This window comes from Chelmon rostratus, chromosome 23, assembly GCF_017976325.1.
Source record: "Chelmon rostratus isolate fCheRos1 chromosome 23, fCheRos1.pri, whole genome shotgun sequence".
Taxonomy (NCBI): Eukaryota; Metazoa; Chordata; class Actinopteri; order Chaetodontiformes; family Chaetodontidae; genus Chelmon; species Chelmon rostratus.
In genome coordinates, this window is record NC_055680.1 from 15,438,614 (window position 1) to 15,461,406 (window position 22,793).

Consider the following 22,793-nt stretch of genomic DNA (forward strand, 5'->3'; position numbering starts at 1 on the left):
TAAGAGAAGTGATTTTGTCTGTTTTGCTTTAAAAATGAATCAGAATCAGACTTGCTGCGCGTCAGTTTTCAGTCCATTCACTGCTGCAAAGAGTCAAACAAAGAGAGAGCGCCCTCTGCCAGCTCACCCTGGAACTGACGCTCCGGGCAGGAATCAGTCCGGACAAGAAGAACTCAAAGATTTAGAGCAGAGATGATGGAAATGCATCAGATCTTTATGGTGCACAGATGTTAAGTGGACACAGTCTGGCTACAGGCTGTGGTTCGTTGATGAAACATGGAAAGATTCTGAACATGCAAATCGCACATTGTAAAAATATACAGAAATCATAAATCAGATCCAAAATCTTGCAATTTAAGTCGGGGGATGTGGACAATTAGTGAGAAATGCTGGAGGTAAATAGTTTACTTTGACAACATCTGCTCTCTCTGCTCTTGCTGTTGTTTTCTGTTTGCATGTAAGGAATGACTGTCCCATGCTTAGAAAGCGTCATAGAGAGAGAGAGAGAGAGAGGGAGAGAGAGAGAGAGAGAGAGAGAGAGAGAGAGAGAGAGAGAGAGAGACATTCCTCCACAGCTCCAGGGTGATGAACAGGTTAAGCCAGCCCTCTCTGCTGCTCTCTCTCGGTTGCACTTTATCAGTCCTGCGCTGCCACCTCCTGCAGCTCCAATCCCACTTTTACGCAGCAGCGGGCCGCCGAACGGACATGGACAGATCCAAACTTTAACTTCCAGGTTTCTTTCTCTTCTCCTGCCCGCTCCCTCTGCAGCTCCCCCACTCCTCTCCTCCTCCTCCGTTCGCTCCTTCATCCCGCTGAGCTCCGGGTGAAAAGCTCCATCGGCGGCGCACGCATGGAGACCTAATTTTGCTCCAGTTTTCGGTCAGGTCTGCGGAGGTTGTTGTTGGCCCGCTGTTGTTTTGCTGTTCCCTTGGTTTTATGGTCTGCTCATGCGTCGGGAATGCCATGGCCGCTCCGAGCGCACAGCAGCAGCACCAGGATTATTTCAGATCGGTGAGCAGCGAGTCCACCACCTACATGATGGTCCCGGCCGGCGGGCCGAGCGGGACGAGGCGCCGGGAGGCGCCGTCCAAGATGTGGGTGGCGATGGTGGTGATAGTGGTGGTGGTGCTACAGATTGCCTCCACCACGGGGCTCTTTCTCTACCTGAACATGTCCATATCGCAGGTAAGAGCTGTTTCCACTCTCTTTAACAGTAAATAAGACGCACTTTGTGCTCTTTGGGGGAGATTTGTGAGGGAGGGAAGCCTGCAGAAAAGTCGCTCTTGCGCACGGAACTGCTAAGAAATACATCAGCATGAGTCTAAAAACTAAACTAAACTAAAAGTTCAATGTCATATATTCTCTTGCTGTCACAGCGATGCTCGGAAAACACTGAGAAAGAGCAACGCTTGTGCACATCTGCAGGAGTATCACACAGATACCATGAAGAGTAAGTCAGTAGAAACAATCTGTTCAGCTGCGCAGTCACTTCAGAAGGGTTGCAGAGATGGTTTTGCTTTGTCGGAGCTGCAGTGAAACTTTGGTTTGGGTGGTAATTCATTCTGGAGGCGCTTTGGCGAACTTCGCCCCCGCTCCTGACTTGTCAGGCGCTTGGAAAACAGTTTTCGCCTGACTGAACTCGTTAAACAATGCAAGCCGAAATTTACGAGCAATCGAGGCGGAGGGAATAAGCACTCTATCTGTCCGGCAGTGATTGTCGAAATAAACGGCTTAAATGAGGTGCCTGAGGGAACATGCTGCAGCCATTTGGGTCTGCAGAGAGTCAGATTGCTTCTCAGCGAGCTGCAGATGTGTGCGGAGGTGAAGTATGCAGGTCAGTGATGGAGGTGGGCTCTCCACTGGGGGTTTATTTAAGTCACTCTTATCTCCTGAAGGCGATACCATTGTTAGTGCAATGTGTCTGTAGCGCTCAGCCGTGAAGGTGTTTCAACTATATGGTGTCTATAAAGCACCTTTGCTGCACAGCTGTCACCGCTGCAGCCAGTGAAAGTGACAACAAGGCTTATCTCTGTGGTTTATCATCTGTGCTGCAGATAGACGTGTACCTGTTCAGCTGCTCGCAGGGTGACTAGCGGACTCATTTCTCTCCTCATCTGTCTTGTTAGTGTGCAGAAAATGTGGGAGAGATAAGTTTATCAGGCAGAGTAAAGCTCCGAATGTTTTGAGTACAGCAGTAGAGGTGCACCGTTTCATCTCTGTCCTCCTTTATGGATTTCACACCACGGAAAAGCACTCGGCCTGCCCGATACTCTGGGTTTTAAAGGCACATGTCCCGTGCAGTAGGCCGAATTTGTGGCCTGCAGAGAGAGTCGATACATGTGGTTTCATGGAAAGTGTTTCTTCTTTTTGCGAAACCCTGCGGGGATGAAGATGGAAGCGTGCATGGTCCAGTTTAAACTCCTCTGTCATAGAGAGGAAAACTGGCATCAGTGCTAACCTCTGCATCCTCATGAGAGTACACATCTAAGAAAGAAGCTGGGAAACATGTCACGCTTTTCCCCCTCGCCACGGGAAGTTCGCTGTACATGCTGAGGCGATGAGTTACGCAGGTGCTCATTGTTGAAGACCTCCATCGAGCACATTTATCCTGCAGCAGCGCAGCAGATAACCTAACAGTAAGACTGAAAACCGTATTCTTGGCCTGTGTGGTGGCCGGAAAAAATCCAAATGTCTCAACCTTTCCTCTTGAAAATAAGACAGCAGAACAATGTTTTCCTAATTCTTTTGCAGCTAGGTTTCACTCTAAACAGGCTAAACCGACTTAAAGAGAGCAATCAGTGTGATGGCCAAACATTTGTATACTGAAAGGATCAAATCTGTGACGTTTGGCGAGCCAGCAACAAGCTGGAACGAGTCCAGGCATCTTTTGCTGATTTGCTAATTAAGCCTTCATATATATATATATTTAGGATATAGTAGTTAGCATGGAGTTGGTGAAATCTTCTTAAAGTTCTGGATGCTTTTGTGTTTAGAAATAAAAAGATGAGCAATCTCCATAAATACAGGTTTGGATATAGTGTATAATACTATGTTACACTGCTTTAAATAGCTTAAAATAGCATGAAATACTGAAATAGTGTTCTCTTCTGTATGGAATGAGTCTTGTGTGTCTGTTAAGGCTGTATTTTATGCTGCTTTTTGTTGAGCAATAGCCGTCAGCAGGGAGCACAGCGTACAGTTGGACGATGAAAACTCATTTTAAATCACGCAATAACGCATCAGCCTCCTCGCAAAGTCGCCGCTAAGAGAGTTTGAGTAACGTTTAGAGCAACTTCCAAGGTGAAGTGTGTGGTTGCTCTAGAGGATAATGTATGTTTTTTGTGTCAGAAGTCCGTGTACATTCTCATTTTTTTGTACAAATTTGCACAAACGCTTGATCTGCTTGGTTTACGGTCACGAGAGGAACGCAAAATAAAGACAGATATATCAGTTTGACTGTGTCTGCTTCCAATTGACTGACTGGCATAATCAGCAGAGTCAGAGCGGAGCAGAAATGTTTTTATATACTTTACTGATTAGATAACTAGTGAATATAAATACGTGGCAGGGCCCATTTCGCTCGTTCTTGGAGGTGGCAGGAAACCGCATAAGGAATAGTTTAGAGACGATACTGGACAGAGACAAAATGAAAAACACGGAGCTATGCATCTCGCATGCGGGGAATCCCCCCGTTCTCATGCGAAGGCCGGCTATTTTTAATCTGGAAACAGGCCCGTCTTTGAACGGCAGTGCAGTTACACCCCAGTGCCAGCCTGGTTAAGACAAAAGATAGCTGGGAACAATGAAGAGCTCACAATGAGGAACTCTCCGGCGTTGCCTCAGCGCTGCTGCATTCACGCACCAACAAATACAGACGTGTAAACACAGAAGCCTCGTGGGTGCGTGAGCGCTGGTGATACTGTGCCCATTGTTGCTGGATGGACTATTCACACTGAAACATAAATATACTGCATGTTTTCTGCCATTGGCTGAGGCACGTCTGAAAATAATAGCAATCTACCCGAGGCTAACATGCAATTAAAAAATATGTAAGAACAGGAATAGAAAACGAATTATTGGAGCAAAAATGCAAAACATTCTCCAGTTCTGGCTTCTGTTGCTGCTTCTCTTATTTTCTGTGATAATAAACTGAATTTGTTTGGGTTTGGGAGTGTCGGTTGGACAAAACAAGACATCTGAAGACGTCATTGGGCCTAAGGAAGTTGTGATGGGCGTTTCTCTTTTTTTCTATTATTTTATAGACCAAACAATTAATCGGTTACTCTAATAAATATTCAGCAGAGTGACTGATGATGAAATGAATTATTAGTTGCAGCCCTACTTCTCCTCTGAGTAAAAAAAAAGCTTAAAAGACGGTGGTTTCTTAGTTCTGCCACCTTAAAAACTGTAAATGTATGAATGCTGTCATCAGGTAGTAAAGCGAAGAACAATGTGCGGGATTCTTTGGTGTCTTCACAGTCGATACTCGTCGAATAGTGTTCAAGAACTTAGTCAAAATTGTCCAAATAAACTTAAAAATTAAGAACCGACGTGACATTTTGCTTGTTTGTTGCTTAAATAATTGTTTTTTTATGTGAAGAAGCTTCTCTTCAGTGGGTTAAAATTAAGCGTATAATGTAAGAGGACTGGTCTTTAATGTGCTGTATTTATAGTTCTCTGGTTATCAAATGTACATCTTACAAGTTTAACACTACATCAGATATGCTCTCTGTACATTAAATAGCTGTGATGAAGGCTGTGAAACATCCTTTAATGTATTTCTCAATATTTCATCTTTACATTTGATTTTTTTTTCATCTCTGTGGATAAAATACTGGACTGGACAGATGAAACTATATGAACCGTGTTTCAGCTTCAGTTCCACTGAGTTTATATTGCATCTTGTGTCAGTATTAAAACTTCATAAATTCCATATGTTTTATGACTTCCTTGATCTGGGTCGCATGAGCCTCCAGATGTGTGACAGTTGCAGTATTTAGCCAATATGAAACTATAATACGCGTAAGCCTTTGATGTTTCGGGTGCATGCATGCACATTTGCATGACTGTCAGAAATCTTAGGTTCTCATGGCATCTGTGTTGATTAGTCTGAGATTTGGGGGGTTTCTGTGTTATCTGTGTGTGTGTGTGTGTGTGTGTGTGTGTGTGTGTGTGTGTGATTGGCATTCCATTCCTAACAGTTCACTGGTCCACTTTATTATTGTTTGGGTTCACTGATAGGCTCTGACTCACCCTTGCAACAATACACCGTGCGTGTGTTTGTGTGTGTGTGTGTGTGCGTGGGTCTTTGTGTGTCTGTGTGTGTGGTCTGACTCACACAGAAGAGGTGGTCTGCTTAACTCCCTCCAAAAAATGATCTTTCTTTTTGTCTGTTCTGTGTGTGTTTGTGTGATTTGAGTGTGTTTTTACGTGTATGATCTTGTGCTTTTATCAGTGTGATGACAAGAGGACCTTCAGGCACAGAAAGATGAAGAAACTCCTGCAAAATATTGACATTTCTTCCTGGTTTCCTTAAAGAAACCCACAGGAGTCACTTTAGTTTTCCAGTTTGGAATCACTGTCCGGTTGGATTAGCGGTTAGCGTTTGGCTCCAGGTGGCTAACAGTTAAAGTTAGGAGACTTTGAAGTAGATAAGGGAATCAGGGCCACATTAGAGGACCTCAGCGCTTTGACAACCATGTAATTACATGTTAAAGTTCACAGTGAAAAGGCCTAAAGATTGGATAATTCCTGCAGTTTTTCAGCGGGAACTGGTGCTTTTGCAAGTGATCTGATCAGATTTGAGTTTCTGTCAGCTTGTTTTGCCAAACGTGGGTTCAGCACAGGCAACAACCATCACCGCCAAGAACGGACGGCTACGCCTGCTGCGGCGATTAGTCGATTAATATATTCAACTGGAAACGAATTGGCAAATATTTTGCTGTTAACTTTTTGATTAAAGTTTTCTTCAGCTTATTAAATGTGAAGACTTTGTGCTTTTCTTTGCTTTACATGATAGTAAACTGAATAAATAAAAGCCATGTCAGGACATTGACGAAGCAAGAAAACAAGCAGCAGGTTAATTGGTAATGGACATAAAGGTTATTTGCTGTGGCCTGGTTTGATTCCGGCTGGGCACCGTCGTTGCATGTCACCCCCCTCGCTCTGAATCCGCCCGATACGACGTCTGGTCACAGGATTGATTGGCGCTTTAATTGCGTGGAAGTGAGCCACGAGTTCTGGCTGCACCTGTTAAAAGCCTCCTGCAAAACTGAACTGAAACTAGAATTACGACCCCGCCGACCAGCCAAGTTGCAGTTTGAATCCATGTCTGTTCAGACTCAGATAATATATGTAGTGAAGACTTTGATGGAATTTAATAAAAAGGTATGAAGAGTATTTTTTGGTGTAATAGAAGTTCTCACTATACTGACATGTATGATTCCAGTGAATGATGTCTGGTGAGAAACATGCTGTCTTCACTTACAGACTATCGAGTCACAACCACCTGAAGATCAATATCAGCAGAACCTGAATCAGCTTGTGTTTGACTACCGATGCTTCATGTATGGAGCCACACACTGTAAAACATGGACGCACAGAAGATCTGTACAATCAGCACTGTTTCAAAACAAGATATTCAGTTTCTGACCAAAGTCGAATCTGTTCATCCTCGAGTCCAAGTGAACGTTAGCACCAAATCTGAAGAAATCCAAATATTATTAGATTATTTGACTGGCTGCACACAGGCTCAGATACCCGCTGGAAAATCACGTTAGTGGCCTGTCAATATCAGTCATTCACACACAGAGCCTCCTCGTGTGACCTCAGCTGTCGCTGCCAAGATATTCCTGAGGCTACCACCTATAGTGCAGCATAGAGCACTATAGGCCAGTTGTTCCATTACCACTGTACATAAATCTGCTGTATATTTACCCAAGAGTTTCACACTGGATCGGGTTTTATTGGTGAAGGTCAGAGTTAAAGTTAGGGAATCAATGGATGCCCTGACAAGAAATATGTGTGACTGATGTGTGTTGGGGGGGAGGCATGCGACACGTGTGCTCTGCAGGGGGGTTTGGTGTCATTGGGTGGGCAAGCGTGGACCAGAGTGTGTGTTTCTGTGTGTGTGTGAGAGAGAGAGAGAGAGGGAGAATGCACACACACACAAGTGTCATCATCAGTAGTTCCTCGCCGCAGATATTAAGATTTAATCCAAAGCAACTAATGTAAACCTCCAGCACCAGACTCTGCCGCCAAAATCCACAATTCTCCCTCTCTGTCTCTGCGTCACACCTTTCTCTCCCCCTCTTTGTTCACCCCCCGCCTCCCCTGCTGCCTCTGTGTGTGAGGGTTCAAGTCCACGTCGGGGCATCGAGTTACAGTCAGCTTCAGGGCTCGAGGGGGACGACGAATATTTCAGGAGTGACACAAGCAGTTTTTTCTTTCTTTTATGAGTTAGGAGTTTAGAAGCGGAGTGATTCGTTGCCAGTGTGTGTGTGTGTGTGTGTGTGTGTGTTCTGTGCATCTAAACAGGCCTTGGGCACGTCTCCAAAGTTACGTAAGGTGTTTATATGGGCGCAACGCACGCATGTAGATGCTTGCCAGCACGCATATGGCTAACGGAAGAAAGCATGTAAAGATGTATTATCAGGGATTTTTGACTTTTTTTTAAAGTTGGCAAGCGCCCGTTTTCATTCAAGGATTGGATATATTTTATTGCTCTCTGTGAAATGTGATCATACGCGACACATATCATTTTTAAACCAATAAAAAGAAACTTCCCGATCCGATTCAAACCCGCTGATTGTGTTCACAGAAATACTCACATGTGTATTGGAAGCCTGGTGCAGACACATCCAATACACGCAGTGTTTTGTGTGTGTGTGTGTGTGTGTGTGTGTGTGTGTGTGTGTGTGTGTGTGTGCGCACAGACCTGCATGAGCGCTCTGTGTTTTCATGGCCAGGTCATTTGGATGGGGATGAAAAGGAAGGCAGGGATCACAGGACCGAGAGGGGAAGAGGAGAAAGTTGGCACGAGGGTTGAAAGAGATGAAGGTGAGGGGGGGCAGACAGGAGGAGATGATGGTTATTAAAGACTGACATAGAAGAAGTTTTAGTATCACCAAACACGTCAGGTTTGATTTTGAGTGGGTGAAATCTATATTTCCATTCGGAGAGGTAAAGCTTAGCATACCTTTTATTTCTAAACAGATAAATTCACTGTTCATGCTAAGCTAAGCTAACTGGCTGCTAACAAATAGAAGTGTGATTGGCATCAATCTATTCATCTAACTCTGGGCAGGAAGTCAAAAATGTCGAAGTATTTCTTTGATATAACTCCGAGAAGAACCAGGAAACCAGATTATTTTTCGATTTATTAGCGAAAAATCTCCACATGCAAATTTAAAATCGAAGCAATTTTAAATGCAGCTGCGCCCACCCAGGTAGAAGACAAATGTATCATCACAGAGAGCTCAAGCATTCAGAAGTTAACCTACTATTATTTACTATTTTTCATGCATCTAATTGTTTTAGAAATATCAGGCTCCAGGTGCTGTTCTGTGTTTGAGCCTCTTTTTGGGCTTCACTTCGCTGCAGCTGCCCATGTTGCAAAAATGTAAAGCCCCCCTGAGACCCAGATTTCTATCACAGCTCATGAGCTATCGAATAATAGCGGCTCAGTTGTTTTCAAACATGTCACGTTCCCTCACCGCAAACTCTGAAAGAGTGCCCGAAAAGAAAAATGGCTGGAAACCGGAAGCAGGGAAGCCGAAAGAGCTGAAAGACGGAGAGGGGAGCGACAGATCATTGGCGTGTTCAAAGGGAAGAGAGGGGGCTGCTGCCATCCTTTACGTCTTGTGCAGATATACATACCCACCACACACACACACACACGCCCGCGGTTTAACAGCCTGACACGTGAAAACAGGATATTTACGTTCCCACATTGGAATGCTCATTAGGATGTGGCTACAGCTGTGGTGTGTGTGTGTGTGTGTGTGTGTGTGCGCGCGCCAACAGCTGGTGCTGTGTGTTATCACTTTGTTTGCTCAGTCAACATGGCTATAAAGTGCTGATAAATGCTGCTCATGCGACCCGAGTGGACTAAAGCTCCTAATAAACTTCTGCTACGTCTGCTAACTGATAGCAGTGCCGCTAAATGTTCGACGCACCTGGCAGCAACGCGGCGTGCTCGCGTCTTTACAACATGCCGGCTGCAGAGTCAGCTCAGTTTCTCTTTGCCACGTTTCCTTATCTGCAACCGCCGTGACAACGAGGAAATGAAACCGTCAAAATAGACAGAACAGTCACTGCAGTTCTCCGTTTACGGGTCCACCAAACAAATCAGTCCATAGATTACAGCTTATCCAGAACTCAGGAGCATGAACCAGGACCAAAAAAAACGTTAACTCCAGCACTTTCTGCTGAGGTGCACCTGAGAAACGGATCGCAGACTTGCTCCAACGCTTCAAAAACTAGACCCCGTCCCTTTTCAGTCGAGCACTTCCTTAGATGAGCGCACCGTGTTCGTACAGTATGTGTGATTGCATGTGCAGGTATGCATGGAGGTTTATGCTTACGAGCACTTTCTTGAGATGCTACACAGCTAAAATTTGAATTGACCTGAATGTAAGCGCTAAAGAGCGTCCTGACTTTTTGGAATCGCTTTTGTATAATTAAATTTATTAAAAGAAAAGCCGATGTGCCTTCTATAAAGTGAGAAACGACCCTGATCTGGTCTTTAAGTACCTGAAACTGAGCGTGTTGGCACTGGATAAGAGAGCGCTTTGGTTTCTTTACTATGTGTTTGTTACATGATGCAGACTTTGCAGAGTAATGAAGCCAATGCCGGAGCTTTTAGTTCTATATAAGGTCTAAAAATCAAAAAACGATGCCTGCTCCAGAAACTGTTTTACATTCTACACTGTTACTAGGAAACAGATGTGTATATAAATTGGAGAGCTGAAGTTCACCTCCACGTTGAACCAAATGTCCTTTCCTCTCGTCGATCAGTCATCCCTCATTTCCGATCTCCACAGTAAGGGCCCCATATGGGTCCCATCATGTGGAAACAGAATCGCTCCCATACTTTCTATACATGTATCATATCAAAAGACGGGCAGAAAAGAAGCCATTTTCCCTTCTGGAACATGATCATTTGAACTGCAGCGAAAGCTTGAGTTTGAGGGGGGACAAAATAAAGTGCAGAAAATTGGCTTTTGGTGGTGATTGTGTGCCATTAACGCACTTTTCAAGCTTTTTTGACAACTGAAAGAAATGTCAATGTTTGTAGAGTGGAGTCGCTGATAGCAGACATGTGTCCAGTGTCTTTGAATGAGACCACTTTCTTGCCAAAAACGAACTTTGCATTGCAGTAAAAACATCATTAGACTCTAAGACTCTCAACCAAACCCAATTGAAATTCCTTCAGATTTAGCGGCTCTTAGGAAACACACACACACACACACCTATTCAACAATAGAGAAAGCACTAAACATGCACTTCCCACACATCCTGTAAAACCTGGGTTGCCTTTATCATATCCTTAATTCCCTGCATTTTTCTCCTGAAATGATTAGTCAATTAACTGATTAACAGAGAAATAGCAACTATTTTCACATTAATGCCCCAAGCATAAAGGCATATGATGGTTAGTTATTAAAAATGTCCTGGAGAGGAAATCTTGAAAAGAGTGACTATTAATAGTGGACATTTTATCTCCTATGTGCACTCATATGTGCTGATTGTGTGTTTTTGCAGGCATACTGAACACTGAGTTGAATGTTGTCCATGTGTGCATGGATTTGAGTGTGTTTTACCTGATGAGCCTGCAGTTGATTGGATGGAAAGTTCTCAGCTGGTCTAACAGGATCCAACCCTGGGAACGGGCAGACGTCGCTGTCCTGGCTCAAGAAGGAGGGCTTGTTAGTGTCAGCCTGAAAAGTCTGTCACACTCCCGTTCTCAGTCTGATATCAGCGTTTTCACCTCGAACCCCCCTGTCAGCTCTCATTTCTGTACCAATTAAACAACCAGTGGACTCGTAACTGAAGTCTAATCTCTCCCCAAATGATCTTTTCTATCTTTCCACCCACTTTCACAACAGTTGCCTCTTCCATAAACCTTACTGTTGGCCGTCCTTTTGTCTCTCTCATGTCTGACTGCCTGTCATGAACACTGTGGTTTTGGTTTTTAATGAAAACCCATCTTGACCTATAATCATGGCTTTCGTGGATCATAAACCCACAAAAACATTATCACTGACATTCCCCTTCCTCAGCTCCACGCTGAGCTCCAGGCTGCAGCTCATTTTTGGCTCAGTGTCTCACAACATAACACCACCTCATTGAAAGCGCGTTAGGTTCTTGGACATGTGCGATCGCAGGTCATCCATGAACCAATGAATCAAAAACTGAGCATGGGTTTGGTTTTTGTCTGCAGCTGCTGAATGGAAAACCTTAATCAGAAAAGCTCCGGGAAAAGAGGTGAAATCATGAACCTGTCGGGCAGCCGGTCAGAGCCTCCCTTCAGCCTCCAGAACTGTTGAATAATGTTGTCATTTTTGGTAGAAGTTTTGTCTGCGAAAAGTTGGAGGCGAGCAAGGCAAAGAAAGCAGATGTTGCCTTGATTGGTAGATTATGGCACCGTTACGGCATAAGTTTGGCTCTCCAGGAAATAAAACTCTGGATGAACGAATGGTTACATCTGCATCAGGATGGATCACCATTTTGAAAGAAGTCAATCCTTGGCCTTTGTCCGTCTTCATATGTTAGAAGACTGGAATTCAGCGTCCTAATTCGAGGCTCCATTATCGCTCGGAGGGATCTAAATCAAATATGCCGAGACGTTCCAAAGAAATCCTAACATACTGTACCGACACGGATAAAACGACAGAATCCCTGTTTCCAGAAATAGCGAAGAGATAAAAATCTTGCATGACTGTTATGAAAATTTGTCTGATCTAGGGTTGTGTTTGACCTGCGACTGAAAAACACAAAGACACAAAAAAGATCTCAGGCCTTGCTGCTTTTGAAAATATTGTGACGAAGCAGGGGACTGAAATCACAAAGGCTTCTGTTTCTTACAATTTCATGATTTTGTCCATAAAATCTCAACATCTTGGTGTTTTCTGCTCATGCTCCTCCAATCTTTTAACAAGACTAAGCATCGACAGACATGCTTTAAGCTAAATGCTAACATTAGCATGCTAACATGTTCATAACGTCAAAGCTAAAATGCTGATGATTTGGAGGTTTACGGTTTGCCGTGTTTACAGTCTTATCTTTTAGCGTGTTAGCATGCTAACCATGCTAATTAGCAGTAAACACAAAGTACAGCTGAGGCTCATGGTAACAGCATTACTTTTTCAAGTATTTGGTAGTAAAGCAAATTAATATTTTGACCCTAATGATTGCTGTAGATAACAAACAGGCATCAGGATTCATCCTCTGGGGGTCGTGAACATCTGCACAAAACCCATCTGGTAGTTGTTTAGATGTTTCAGTCTGAGCCAAAGTGAGGAAGAGGAATGACTGACGAACCCTTCCATTGCCATCCCAGAAGACACGCCGCTAGCAGAATTTCACTGTTTCTTCCAGGGTGAGAGCTAATTATTCTCTGAAATATACATAAACTCTTTTGAAGAGCTCAAATCACAACCTTGACCTTTTTGTTTGAAGGAAGGAGTTTCATTGTCACTAAGAACTGGAATGACTTCAACATCCTGCTATAGCTTCTCAGAACGGTGAAGGCATTTAGAAGCAACGTGCAGCAAAGAATCCCATCAGTTTAGATCACAAACAGGTTCTCTGGCCTTTAAGAGTTGGCAAATATGTGAGCTGGCAGCGAAGGCAGCATTCATCGCTTCTCATGTGATGCTCAAGATGTTTCTCAACACGCTGCACAAACGCACGATGATGGCTTCAATTGAAAAGCGAAACTTGAGCACATCAACCAAATTGCAGCCACAGAAATTACCTTTAGCAGCGACGTGCCGGCGGGGCTTTGTCAATTTTGGTTTTACCAAATAGGACCGGATTGATCCAAGTCGTGACCGAAACGAGGAACACATGGCATGTGAATTTTTTTAATTCTGAAGGAAATGTGTGGGATCCATCCCCCGGAGAATTTTCCAACTATCAGGATGCTAACAAATACAAAACCAGCTGCACACATGCCCCCCGCTTAATCACCCGTTTACCGACTCTTGTGTTATTAGTTGTTCCAATTCTCAGAAATTTAACACATAAAAGCAAAAATTCTATTTTTCAGAATAATTAAACCCGTTTGTGAGCTGTTTTTTAAAGCTAATTTCCCAGTAAGCAAACTGAACCCTTAAATCTGCTGCAGTCATAACTGAACAACCACTGATGGCAGAAATCCCTCTGCAGAAACACACATCTGGTTTAAAGATTGACGGCCCTGATGTCTATGCAATACATTATTCTTTACTATTATTAAGCTGAGGCATCACATGTTATACAGGAAAACCCAGTTAATAGGAAATGTAATGTTTGTTGGTGCTTGAATATACAGACGAGAGCCATAGATTCACAGTAAATTTAGTGTTTTTTGTAAGAAGTATGTAATTTTGTGAGAAAATACTAGGATTTGTTTCATTAAAGTGATTGTAAATAACACTAGTCTACGGCAGAATTGCATTACACTGCTACGTTACGCTCTTTATTCCCAGCAGACACACAGGAGTTGTGCTTTGAATGAGAAAGTGTTGTGAGCACATTCCTAGAAGTCAACGGCGTCTTTATTGTGGTAGCTGGTGACACCATCGACCGCTCATCTGCTGCAGCAGCAGCAGCCACACACTCCGGCTGTCGCTACCACACACACACACACACACAGGAGTGATGTCATCGCACCTCCACTTCAGCAACTTCTCAATGCATTTTTTTTTTTACTTCCCAGTGCAAATAAGTCGGCATTAATTAAAAAGTAAAGTTAATTTTAAACATCGCTTTTGTTTCGCACTGGTTAGCATTCAGTATTTTCACTTTCCTTCTTGTTCAGCTAAATTTCTAACAATAACTCTAAAAATACTTGTAACCTTGGCCTAAAAAAAAAAAGCCATTCAACAGGCCCACTTTCCTTCTTCTTTTCTTTCTTGTGGGACCCCACCAGAGAAAAGCTACATCAGCTACAACTTCTACCAGTACAATAACACTTGTAAAGGCCCCTCTTGAGTCATACTCCACATACAAAAACACATTTACAGGCACACTTGCCCACCCATGCTGGACCTGCCCACCCACAGGCACCCAAAGGGCCCCACAGCAGCATGCTGACCTAAACTCTGCCTCGTTCACCACCTTCAGTGACTGCTCTGGCCTCACTTTTGTCATTTCTCCTCTTTAATTTTTCACCCAGCAGTGCAAACTATAATCTTGAAAGTAGGCTTAGTTGCATGCAGCAGACTTGCAAAAACCGCTTGTTTAGCCTGTCGGGACTACAGCTAAAGAATCTGAGGTCGCTCTGGGTAAAGGTTTACATCAGGACGACAAATGATGTCCAGCTGTCTGCCTGATTTGGTCTGGCTGTCACGTACCAGCCATTAGGCTCGCTTTCAACTGCTAGCTCCATCCCAATTTGAGGCTGGCATGGAAGTTCACATGTCAGGCAGATCACATCTGCGATCACGCGAAGAAACAGCAACGGTCCCAAATGGACCGGGAAATGCAGCTTTCTTTTGTCTGAATTTGGTGGACACGACAGATGTCTCTGTTGTGGTCCTCGATGTCCCATAATCCACCAAGTGCCAGTCAAGTTGTTGGGAGGGTTGGAAAGAATTCGTGTCATGTCTTTGTGCTCAAGTCATCAGTCACTGATAAATATTTAACATGGAGTGGACTGAAGAATGGAAGTCAAATGTAAACACGGCTGTTTGGTCTTGATATTAGCCTGGAAGTGCTGTTATTTGTAAGGTCGTAAGCTGCAGATAGTTCGAAGTCTGTCCCAGTTAACCGGTCAGAAGACCTGAACACAGCTCATTCCTCTCGCTGCATCACGTCAACGCGATCGCCCCGAGCGTTTCCGTCGGTATGTGTGCACAGGTGACTGAGGCGAACTGGAAAGTCCTGACCTCTTATTGCTCTTCTCCCGTCCTCCATTCTTTTTCTCTCTCCCGCCTGAGGCCAGATGACGAGAGCCAGAAACTTAACCCTTGGAGCGAGAGCAAAAGTTTGTGGCTGCTCTTAATTTCTCAATGCCACTAACTTAGATAACGCAGCTCCTGCTCCCATAAACAGAGTTTCAGTCATCTCTGAAATACCCACAGCTAATCTTTATCACGGCTAATCTTAACTGCTCTTTTTTTTACCTAAACAGTAACACGCTCAATTGTTTCAAGGAACAAGGAAGTTAAATAGAAAGAAAGAAACGACCGGAATATCAGCAGGCAGGTCCGCCCTGCTTTTGTATGTCTTTAAACTTTATTTAAACTGGAAGGAATCCAAACCAGCAACACTGACAAAGAGAGGTCATAGTTCCACACGCAGAGGCTGGGAGTGGTATGCTGCTGTCTTGCTGTGGGGTTGTGTACACCATCGCGAGCGCCGGCGCCTGCAAACGCGAAAGTGCACGCGCAATCGCTCGCAGGTGAAACAGTAACCCGCCCAGCACACACTGATCCCATCCAGCATTCCTCGTCATGGAGGAAAGTCATGCTAGTTGGAGCACATGCAGGCGCACTGAGCTGGGCACAGAGGAAGCCACCGCTCGCCAGCAGCGACACTAATGCCTCTAAGCAGAAGCAGACTATCTTCTGGACTGATTTTGAAACGGGCCGGGTGAGGAGCAAAGCATGTGTGGACCATATGCTTTCATGTCAGTCTGGTGAAGAAGAATCGCTACCTGAAGCTCATTATCAAATACTTTCTCATGTGCAGAGAGTCTGCTTTGTTTGCTATGATTTAAAGCTCCAAAGGGGAGCTTTGAAGACTTCATTAGCCAGCGACGGCAGCAAGTCAGCCTGTGAACTATTCAGACACGGACGGAGTCGTGTTTGTGGGCGCTTTTTGTTTTTTACTTCTGGGTTTGTTTTTTTTTCCTGCAGCAGTTTTTCTGTATCTGCGCATGGAAGAGATTGCCTAGCATCTCTCCAACTGCAATATTAATTCGTTTTTATTCAGGGATATAAATCAGCTCCTCAGTGGTTGTATTTTCTGATAATAGGGACTCTTTATGACCTCTTTCCCAGCATCAAGAAATAGAAACAACTCACCCAAGCAGGGCTACACCTCCTGCCACAGCTGCACCCACTGCTTAACCATGCAGCAATAAAACACTGATTTGTAAATGCAGACGTACATATGGAGTCTTTGTTCCGTGTGCTGTGCACCTGAGGCCCTGCTATCCTCTGCTCTGTTGAAAATCTCTGCACTGACGTCACTCTTTCTTTTGATTGTGTGTCGTGATTAAAGTCACGGTTTAAAATGACTTTTAGAGCTGCAATCAGAGAAATCTAAAAATCTAAACACACGCTCATTAGTGTCAGCAGAAACCAAAGTTGATGAGTTTCTACCCACAGTGTGATTAAAATGTAAAGGCAGAGAAGGGATTAATAACTGTCATCAACCTGTTTACCTGTGGAATGATCCAAACAGGTGTTTTTGGAGCGTTCCACATCTTTCCCAGTCTTTAGTTGCTCCTGTCCCAACTTTTTTGAAACATGTTGCTGCATCAGATTCAGAATAAGCAGATATTTATAAAAATCAACGAAGCTGATGAGCTCAAACAGTAAATATGTCGTCTTTGTGCTGTTTTCATTTGAGCAGATGTCAAAAAGGATTAGCAAATGATCACATTCTGTTCTTTTTACAGAGCAACTTTATTGTCAGAGCAACGTGTTTCAGTTTGTGGGCTTGACCCTGACGAAGGCCACAATAAAGAGCCGGAGCTCTTCTGCAATTTCATGGCAATCATGATATTTATCCCCTTAATCGGTTTTGTCCTGCGGTATAAATCAGAGACAGCTACGGAGCAGCGACTCCACATTTAGGCAGGAGAGATGAAAGAAATTCGATCCATAAAACAGAACAGAATGCTCTTTCACTGCCGAACAGGGAGCCTGAAGTGTGGCGTGAAACGGCAACGCGGCCCAAGCGCGAGTCGGGATCGCGCCACATGAGCCGTCCTCATCGGAATTCTGCTTTGAAAAGTGTCGTCTTGACCTCGACGGAGACGACTCATCGCTGCTGTTATCTGGGCAAATTTACAAAGACCAAACACGCATTCCCAGATGACTGGTGTTTCAAGGAAAGACAAGTGGGCCATTGAGAAGGGGAGGTAGGGATCGGAAGCCGAGGATCAGCTTTGGTGGTTTTTAAATTGCCTTTCGGCCTGAGCCGGGACTTTCTCGTGTTTCATGATGAACAGCGATTTGTGGATACGTTTCCAGAGCTATGTAATGCTCAGCGCATTGCTTTTAGACTATCCAGAGCAGCGGGATAAGCCTAAACGTATTTAGATTTAAGTCTCATGTCACAAGCAATTAAAAGTGAGGAGTGTAACGAGTTAAACCCACAGCATTTGTTCGTTTGCCCTTTTTCACGTCCTCACTTCAAATGTCTTTCTCTGCAGTTTGATTCTTCACTGTTGCCGTGTGAGGAGAGGGCGCGTGTGGTTGCATGAACCCATGTTAAAAGCAAAAAGGTTTCTGCTTCCTAACCCTCTAATGATTGTGCCTTTGGCTCCGACGTTTAAAATACTCCCCTGAAGTCTGTGCTGCGTGTGTGCTGGGCTCTTCTGGCAGCCGTTTTGGGGGCAGAGTCTGTCTTTTCGCTGCAGACCAAAACTTGGCCTGCGCTGCGAAGCGAGGTAGAAACTCAGCTTATCCTCTGTTCTTGATTGAAACGGTCTTTGTTTTTTCCTCGTAAATATCTTGCGCGTATGGTCGGCAGTAAAGAAACACTCCCCGCGCTCCGCCCGGCCTCGTTGTTCTTTAACGCGGCTGTTGGTCATTAAAAGAATATCAGGGACGAATCAGACTGTTTTAACAAATAAATCAATGTCTGCACCACACTGGCCGCCCGCCAGATATACTGAAGCCTTGAAGAGATGATAAACAGGGAAAAGACACACACACACACACACAGGCTGCACACAAACCTGCAGAGACACACACATTCACATTAAATTCACACACACACACACGCGCGAAAGCAAGTATGTAAACACGCACATGCATCGACACATTGTGCGCTGCCAAACGCTTGTAAGTTCATGTGAAAACACGAGTTTCCAGGTTTAGGTGAACAGAACTACATGCAGAGCAGTTTTTAACGATCGCTTTGGGCCAGTTTTCACAGAGGAGAGTCAGAGCGTAAATATCGGAATGAGATAAAGAGCCAGACGGACTTGCCGAAGTCTCTGCTTCAGTCAAGTAGACATTGCAAAAGTGCAAAGGTCATAAATCACCGGCGCGCCTTCCTCATGATGAACAGGCGTTTATGACTACACTTTCGCTAAATCAGATCAGCAGAGGAAACAGGATGTTTTATGTTTTTATTTTGCGTGGTTTCGACACAGGGGCTAGGCTAACAATGAGACTGAGCTGTTCATGCATTTATCATCATCGTGTTCATGTTTGCTGGTTTCTCAGCTTGAAGCAGTTCGTCACAATAATGGAAGAAATCTGCCAGTTACAACAATCCGCTCAGCTTTGTTGATCTCATCCATGTAGCTAGCTAGCTAGCTAGCATTAAGATGACATCCCCATAATCTGCAACACTTGATTGTTTCTCCTCTTTAGGGAAAACATCCGTTAACAAGCGAAACACCAAATTACTTGAATCGCCGAACAGATTTTGGGTGCTGGTTCAGAGGTCCGGAACCAGAGTACACAAGGACATAACCCTGCTAGGCCTAAAGTGTGAAACCTGTACTGCCGACAATGATGGTTAGCTAACATTACCAGATATTTACTCAATAAAGCCTTTCTAGGCTTTAGACGGTCTAGGTTTTGACATTTCCTTCACGTTTTGTCAGAAGGCCGCTTTGCAGCATCGTGGACGATAAAGTTTTTTTATGTCATGATTAACAAAGCTAAAGACTTAGCAACAAACTTTCACCAACTGGTGTTAAATAGCACCCCTGAGCAGCTACGTCGTTCAGCAGGTTGGGATAAGAATTTAGAGAAAACACTGAATCCCACCACCACAGGTGCTGTGGAGCTCTTTCACACCTGCCCCGTTTGGGCTGATCTGAACCAAAATTAAAAGTATGGAACCAAAGTCTGGACCAAACAGCTGAACCGTGGTCTGACAAACAGAGTCCTGATCAAATTCAACAGTAGTTCGGTTCATTTCTAGTGTGAAAACCTTTTTTTTGCCCGATAACCAACACTTTGTATCAGGCTACCCACCGACCTGACAACACGTCGATATTAGGCACCAATCAATAGCAAGTATGGGGAGATGCAGCTAACGCATGTGATGACGACAGGATGTAGGTATCATCAGAAAATAAAAACTGAGCACTCAAGTGTATGAAATGGAACAAAAACGTAAAACTTTGGTTTGGACTTTCAGGCGTGAAAGAGCAAACGCAGCAGACACCACGCACTCCGCTCTGAACGACATCGTGTCGAAACTTTTCCAGCCGTTGTTTTCCATTAGCATGATGCTTCTTCCCTCCCTCTTCACTTATCTGTTACTGTTATTCTTTCTGCCAGAAGACACATCATACATCAGCCTGGGCGATAATTGAATTTACTCAGACAGCCTTGTGCATCTCCGCCAGTTCCACCTAAAACATGCCAGAGTGCTCTCCACCTCCGCACGCTGACGGCACGGGCTGTAAGGAACACAGCGGGGCGTAGCTCAACATGATGGAGCTGGCTCCGCCGTGTTGCGCTCCCTGTGTTTTACTGCGCTGCTGCTCTTGTGTATGTCGCTGCCTCAGTGTTTGGGTAAAGATATTTATGTGCAGCGGCACTGCAAGCGAGGTCTCAGCTGTTATTTCACCCCCGCTCTCTTGTCTTGTCAGTTTCATCGCAAAGCAGAGAGAGAGTATACGGAAACGCAGCCAGCTCTCTCCCCCTGTGTTCGCTGTTTGCCCCCCCTTCCCCCCCACAACACACACATACATACACTCCTGGTCCAGACTTCTGGCCTGCTGGATTTGAGTTTCGTGGCCACCTTCTCCTCTTCCTAATCCCTTCAAATGAGAGTTTTGGACTGCCAAGGAACTCCCAGACCAGCGCACGCACACACACACACACGCACACACACACACACACAATTGTAGCCGGGTTTCCAAGTGGCCCACTGAGATATTCTTTTCAGGGTTTGGTGTCCAGCGAGGGCCAGCCAAACACACACACACACAATCACTCTGTTGCACATACACACTGAGCGACAGGCCACACACACACAATACATATGAACATGCGCGCACGCACACACGTACACTCATGCAGGGAGGGAACAGTGAAGCATTGTTCAGGGCTTCCTGAGAGAGCCGGCATCAGGATCACAGGAGCTCTGTCAGCCCCGGACCCTTCCTCTCTCTGGAGCCCAGTCATCCAGTTCACGATGCGGAGCCATGAGAGACCACATGTCTTCTGGCTGAGATGGGATAAAAACTTCTCTGTGTGTGTGTGTGTGTGTGTGCGTCCCCTTCCCAAAATCAGACCAACAGGGACGATCCCAGTTTAGCTCCTGAACTCGTAGGACAGCTATAAATGATTAAGGTTTGGGTCCAAAGCCCTAAAATAACATTCTGACAGTCTGAGAAGCCTTATTTTCTGTTTGTTCTTTTGGCTTTAGCAGCTTTGCAGTTTCATCCTAAATTAATCTGACAAGAAAAACAGATTTACAGGATGTTAAGATGTGGTGAAGACCTCATTTTATCATGACATAAAAATGACCCAGTCCTCTTCAATGAATCAAGAGTCAAATGGTCTCACAACACAAGAAGCCGCCTCAGTCTCAAATGAGCAAAGTTATTATTCAAATCAGGATCAATCTGACAAAGATTAACTGAAGCACTTGACAGATAGCAGTCAGCACAACATTTTTAAGGCTCAGTCCTGTTGAAGGCCGCATTTTCCGCATCTTGTGTCGTCGTTCTAATAAGGACCCCCTCTGATTAGCCGGATATTTTCACAGAAAATATAAAAGCGGGATATGAAGTGAAGGTTTTGGAATGGTCGAATGTTTCTTGTGGAAGATAATGAGAATCAACCTGCTTTGTTGTTGTCGATGAAGACTTGTTGAATCACTCAGAGGTTAATTGTGCCTTCTCAAGCCAGCTGTTTCACCTAAAAGACCACGAACATGGCCGCCTAACGGTGTCCGCTGTCAGAGGACGTGGAGGTGTTGCGTCTTCACATCTGTCACTGAAACTCGTCACCTGTACCTCTTTTCTTCTATCGGAGCCAAAATCCTGCGAAGGCGATTAGCCTAGTTTGACAACGCAGCGGAGGGTTGCATCAGATCGTGTGTGTTGCTGAATGGTTTTAGCATGTGTGAGCCTGCGCTTGGCTGTTAGACCGGCCCGACGGACTCATCGCTCAGGAGTCCAGGGGAGGGCGAGACGTCGAGGTCATCTCACTGAGAAAATACGCCGCTCAGGGGACGAGCTACCCGGGACGAGAGCGAAGATCTGCTCTCCGAAAAAGGAAGCATGCCCTTTGTGAGAAGGGAAAACAGAACGACTGCAAAGCACATTATGGGCTACTAGTCAGATTTTGATTCTTCTTAAAACATTTGTTTGGGAATTAGAAGTAATTAATGTGTTCTTTGACAGACGTCAAGCAGCTGAAGGTCACCTGCTGTCAGTTTATTGATTTGTTAATGCTGAACCAGCTTGAAGTGATAGCTAATGAGGCCTGTTTTACAGTTTTGGCTAACTGGAGTCGGGACTTGGCAAAGAGAAACTGCTGTGAAAGGAGCACTCAGGGGAGAAGGGAGGGGGTCTTCTTCTTGAAAACCTGTGGAGCAGTTCCAGTTGCATGCTCCCAGGGCATGGCAATGATGTAGAGGCCGAGTCCTCCATCTCAGAGGCTTGCGTGTCTCTACTGGCCTACAGAAGATATTTTCCTCTTTGCTTTCCAACAGTTTTGCCGAACGGAAAACACAAAGAATCAGGGAAGTGACTGATAAAATCACCTAAGAGAAGATCTAATTTCGGCTCCTTGGCCTCGAGAGGAACAAAGGATATTGCTATAATGCAAATCAATGACTGCACGCTGTAACAGAATAGTCATGTGAGAGGAATGAGAGACTGACTGCAAGCTGACGGAGCAGCAGAATCTGGCTTGCAGGGTGTTAGCAGGATCAGAAAAGTGGAGGAAAAAGGATGGAAAGATCCTGCAGGGAGACTAAAGTTGGGAGGGCTGGTGCTGAGTTCCAGTTACGGCCAGAAACCAGACTGCTCGCTGTGGACAAAAACCATTACAGACACCACAGCTGAGAGGAAGCTTCACACGTTTTTAATGCATGTCAATGGTTTTTGTCATGAAGCATGTTTCTCGGATTCGTAACGCTGTCCGTAACGTGTTGAGTGCGATAAAAATCTTACAGGCCATGAATATTATTGAGTTGTCAGAGCCTGAAGTCGTTTTTTTTTAGCTGCTGGGGATGCTGATGTCTGTCGATCTGGTGGCTCCACCACTGAGATATCTCTACAACTACTGGATGGATTTCTATTAAATTTGAAACCACATGGCCAGACGATGAATCCTAGTGATTTCAGTGATCCACTTTTCATCTACCGCCATCAGTACTTGAATATTTGTGCTTTTGAGCTAAATGTCTCCACAATTGTTGGAGGGATT

At 44.6% G+C, this 22,793-nt stretch overlaps 1 protein-coding gene across 1 annotated transcript in view; it reads left to right on the forward strand.

Moving 5' to 3' along the window:
• Positions 1-602: 602 nt before the first annotated feature.
• Positions 603-22,793, forward strand: part of tnfsf10l (TNF superfamily member 10, like) — a 56,138-nt gene continuing 33,947 nt past the window's right edge. Inside the window, exon 1 of the mRNA XM_041965347.1 lies at positions 603-1,185. Coding sequence (XP_041821281.1) covers positions 937-1,185 — 249 coding nt within the window. The 5' untranslated portion in view covers positions 603-936. The remainder of the gene's footprint in view (positions 1,186-22,793) is intronic.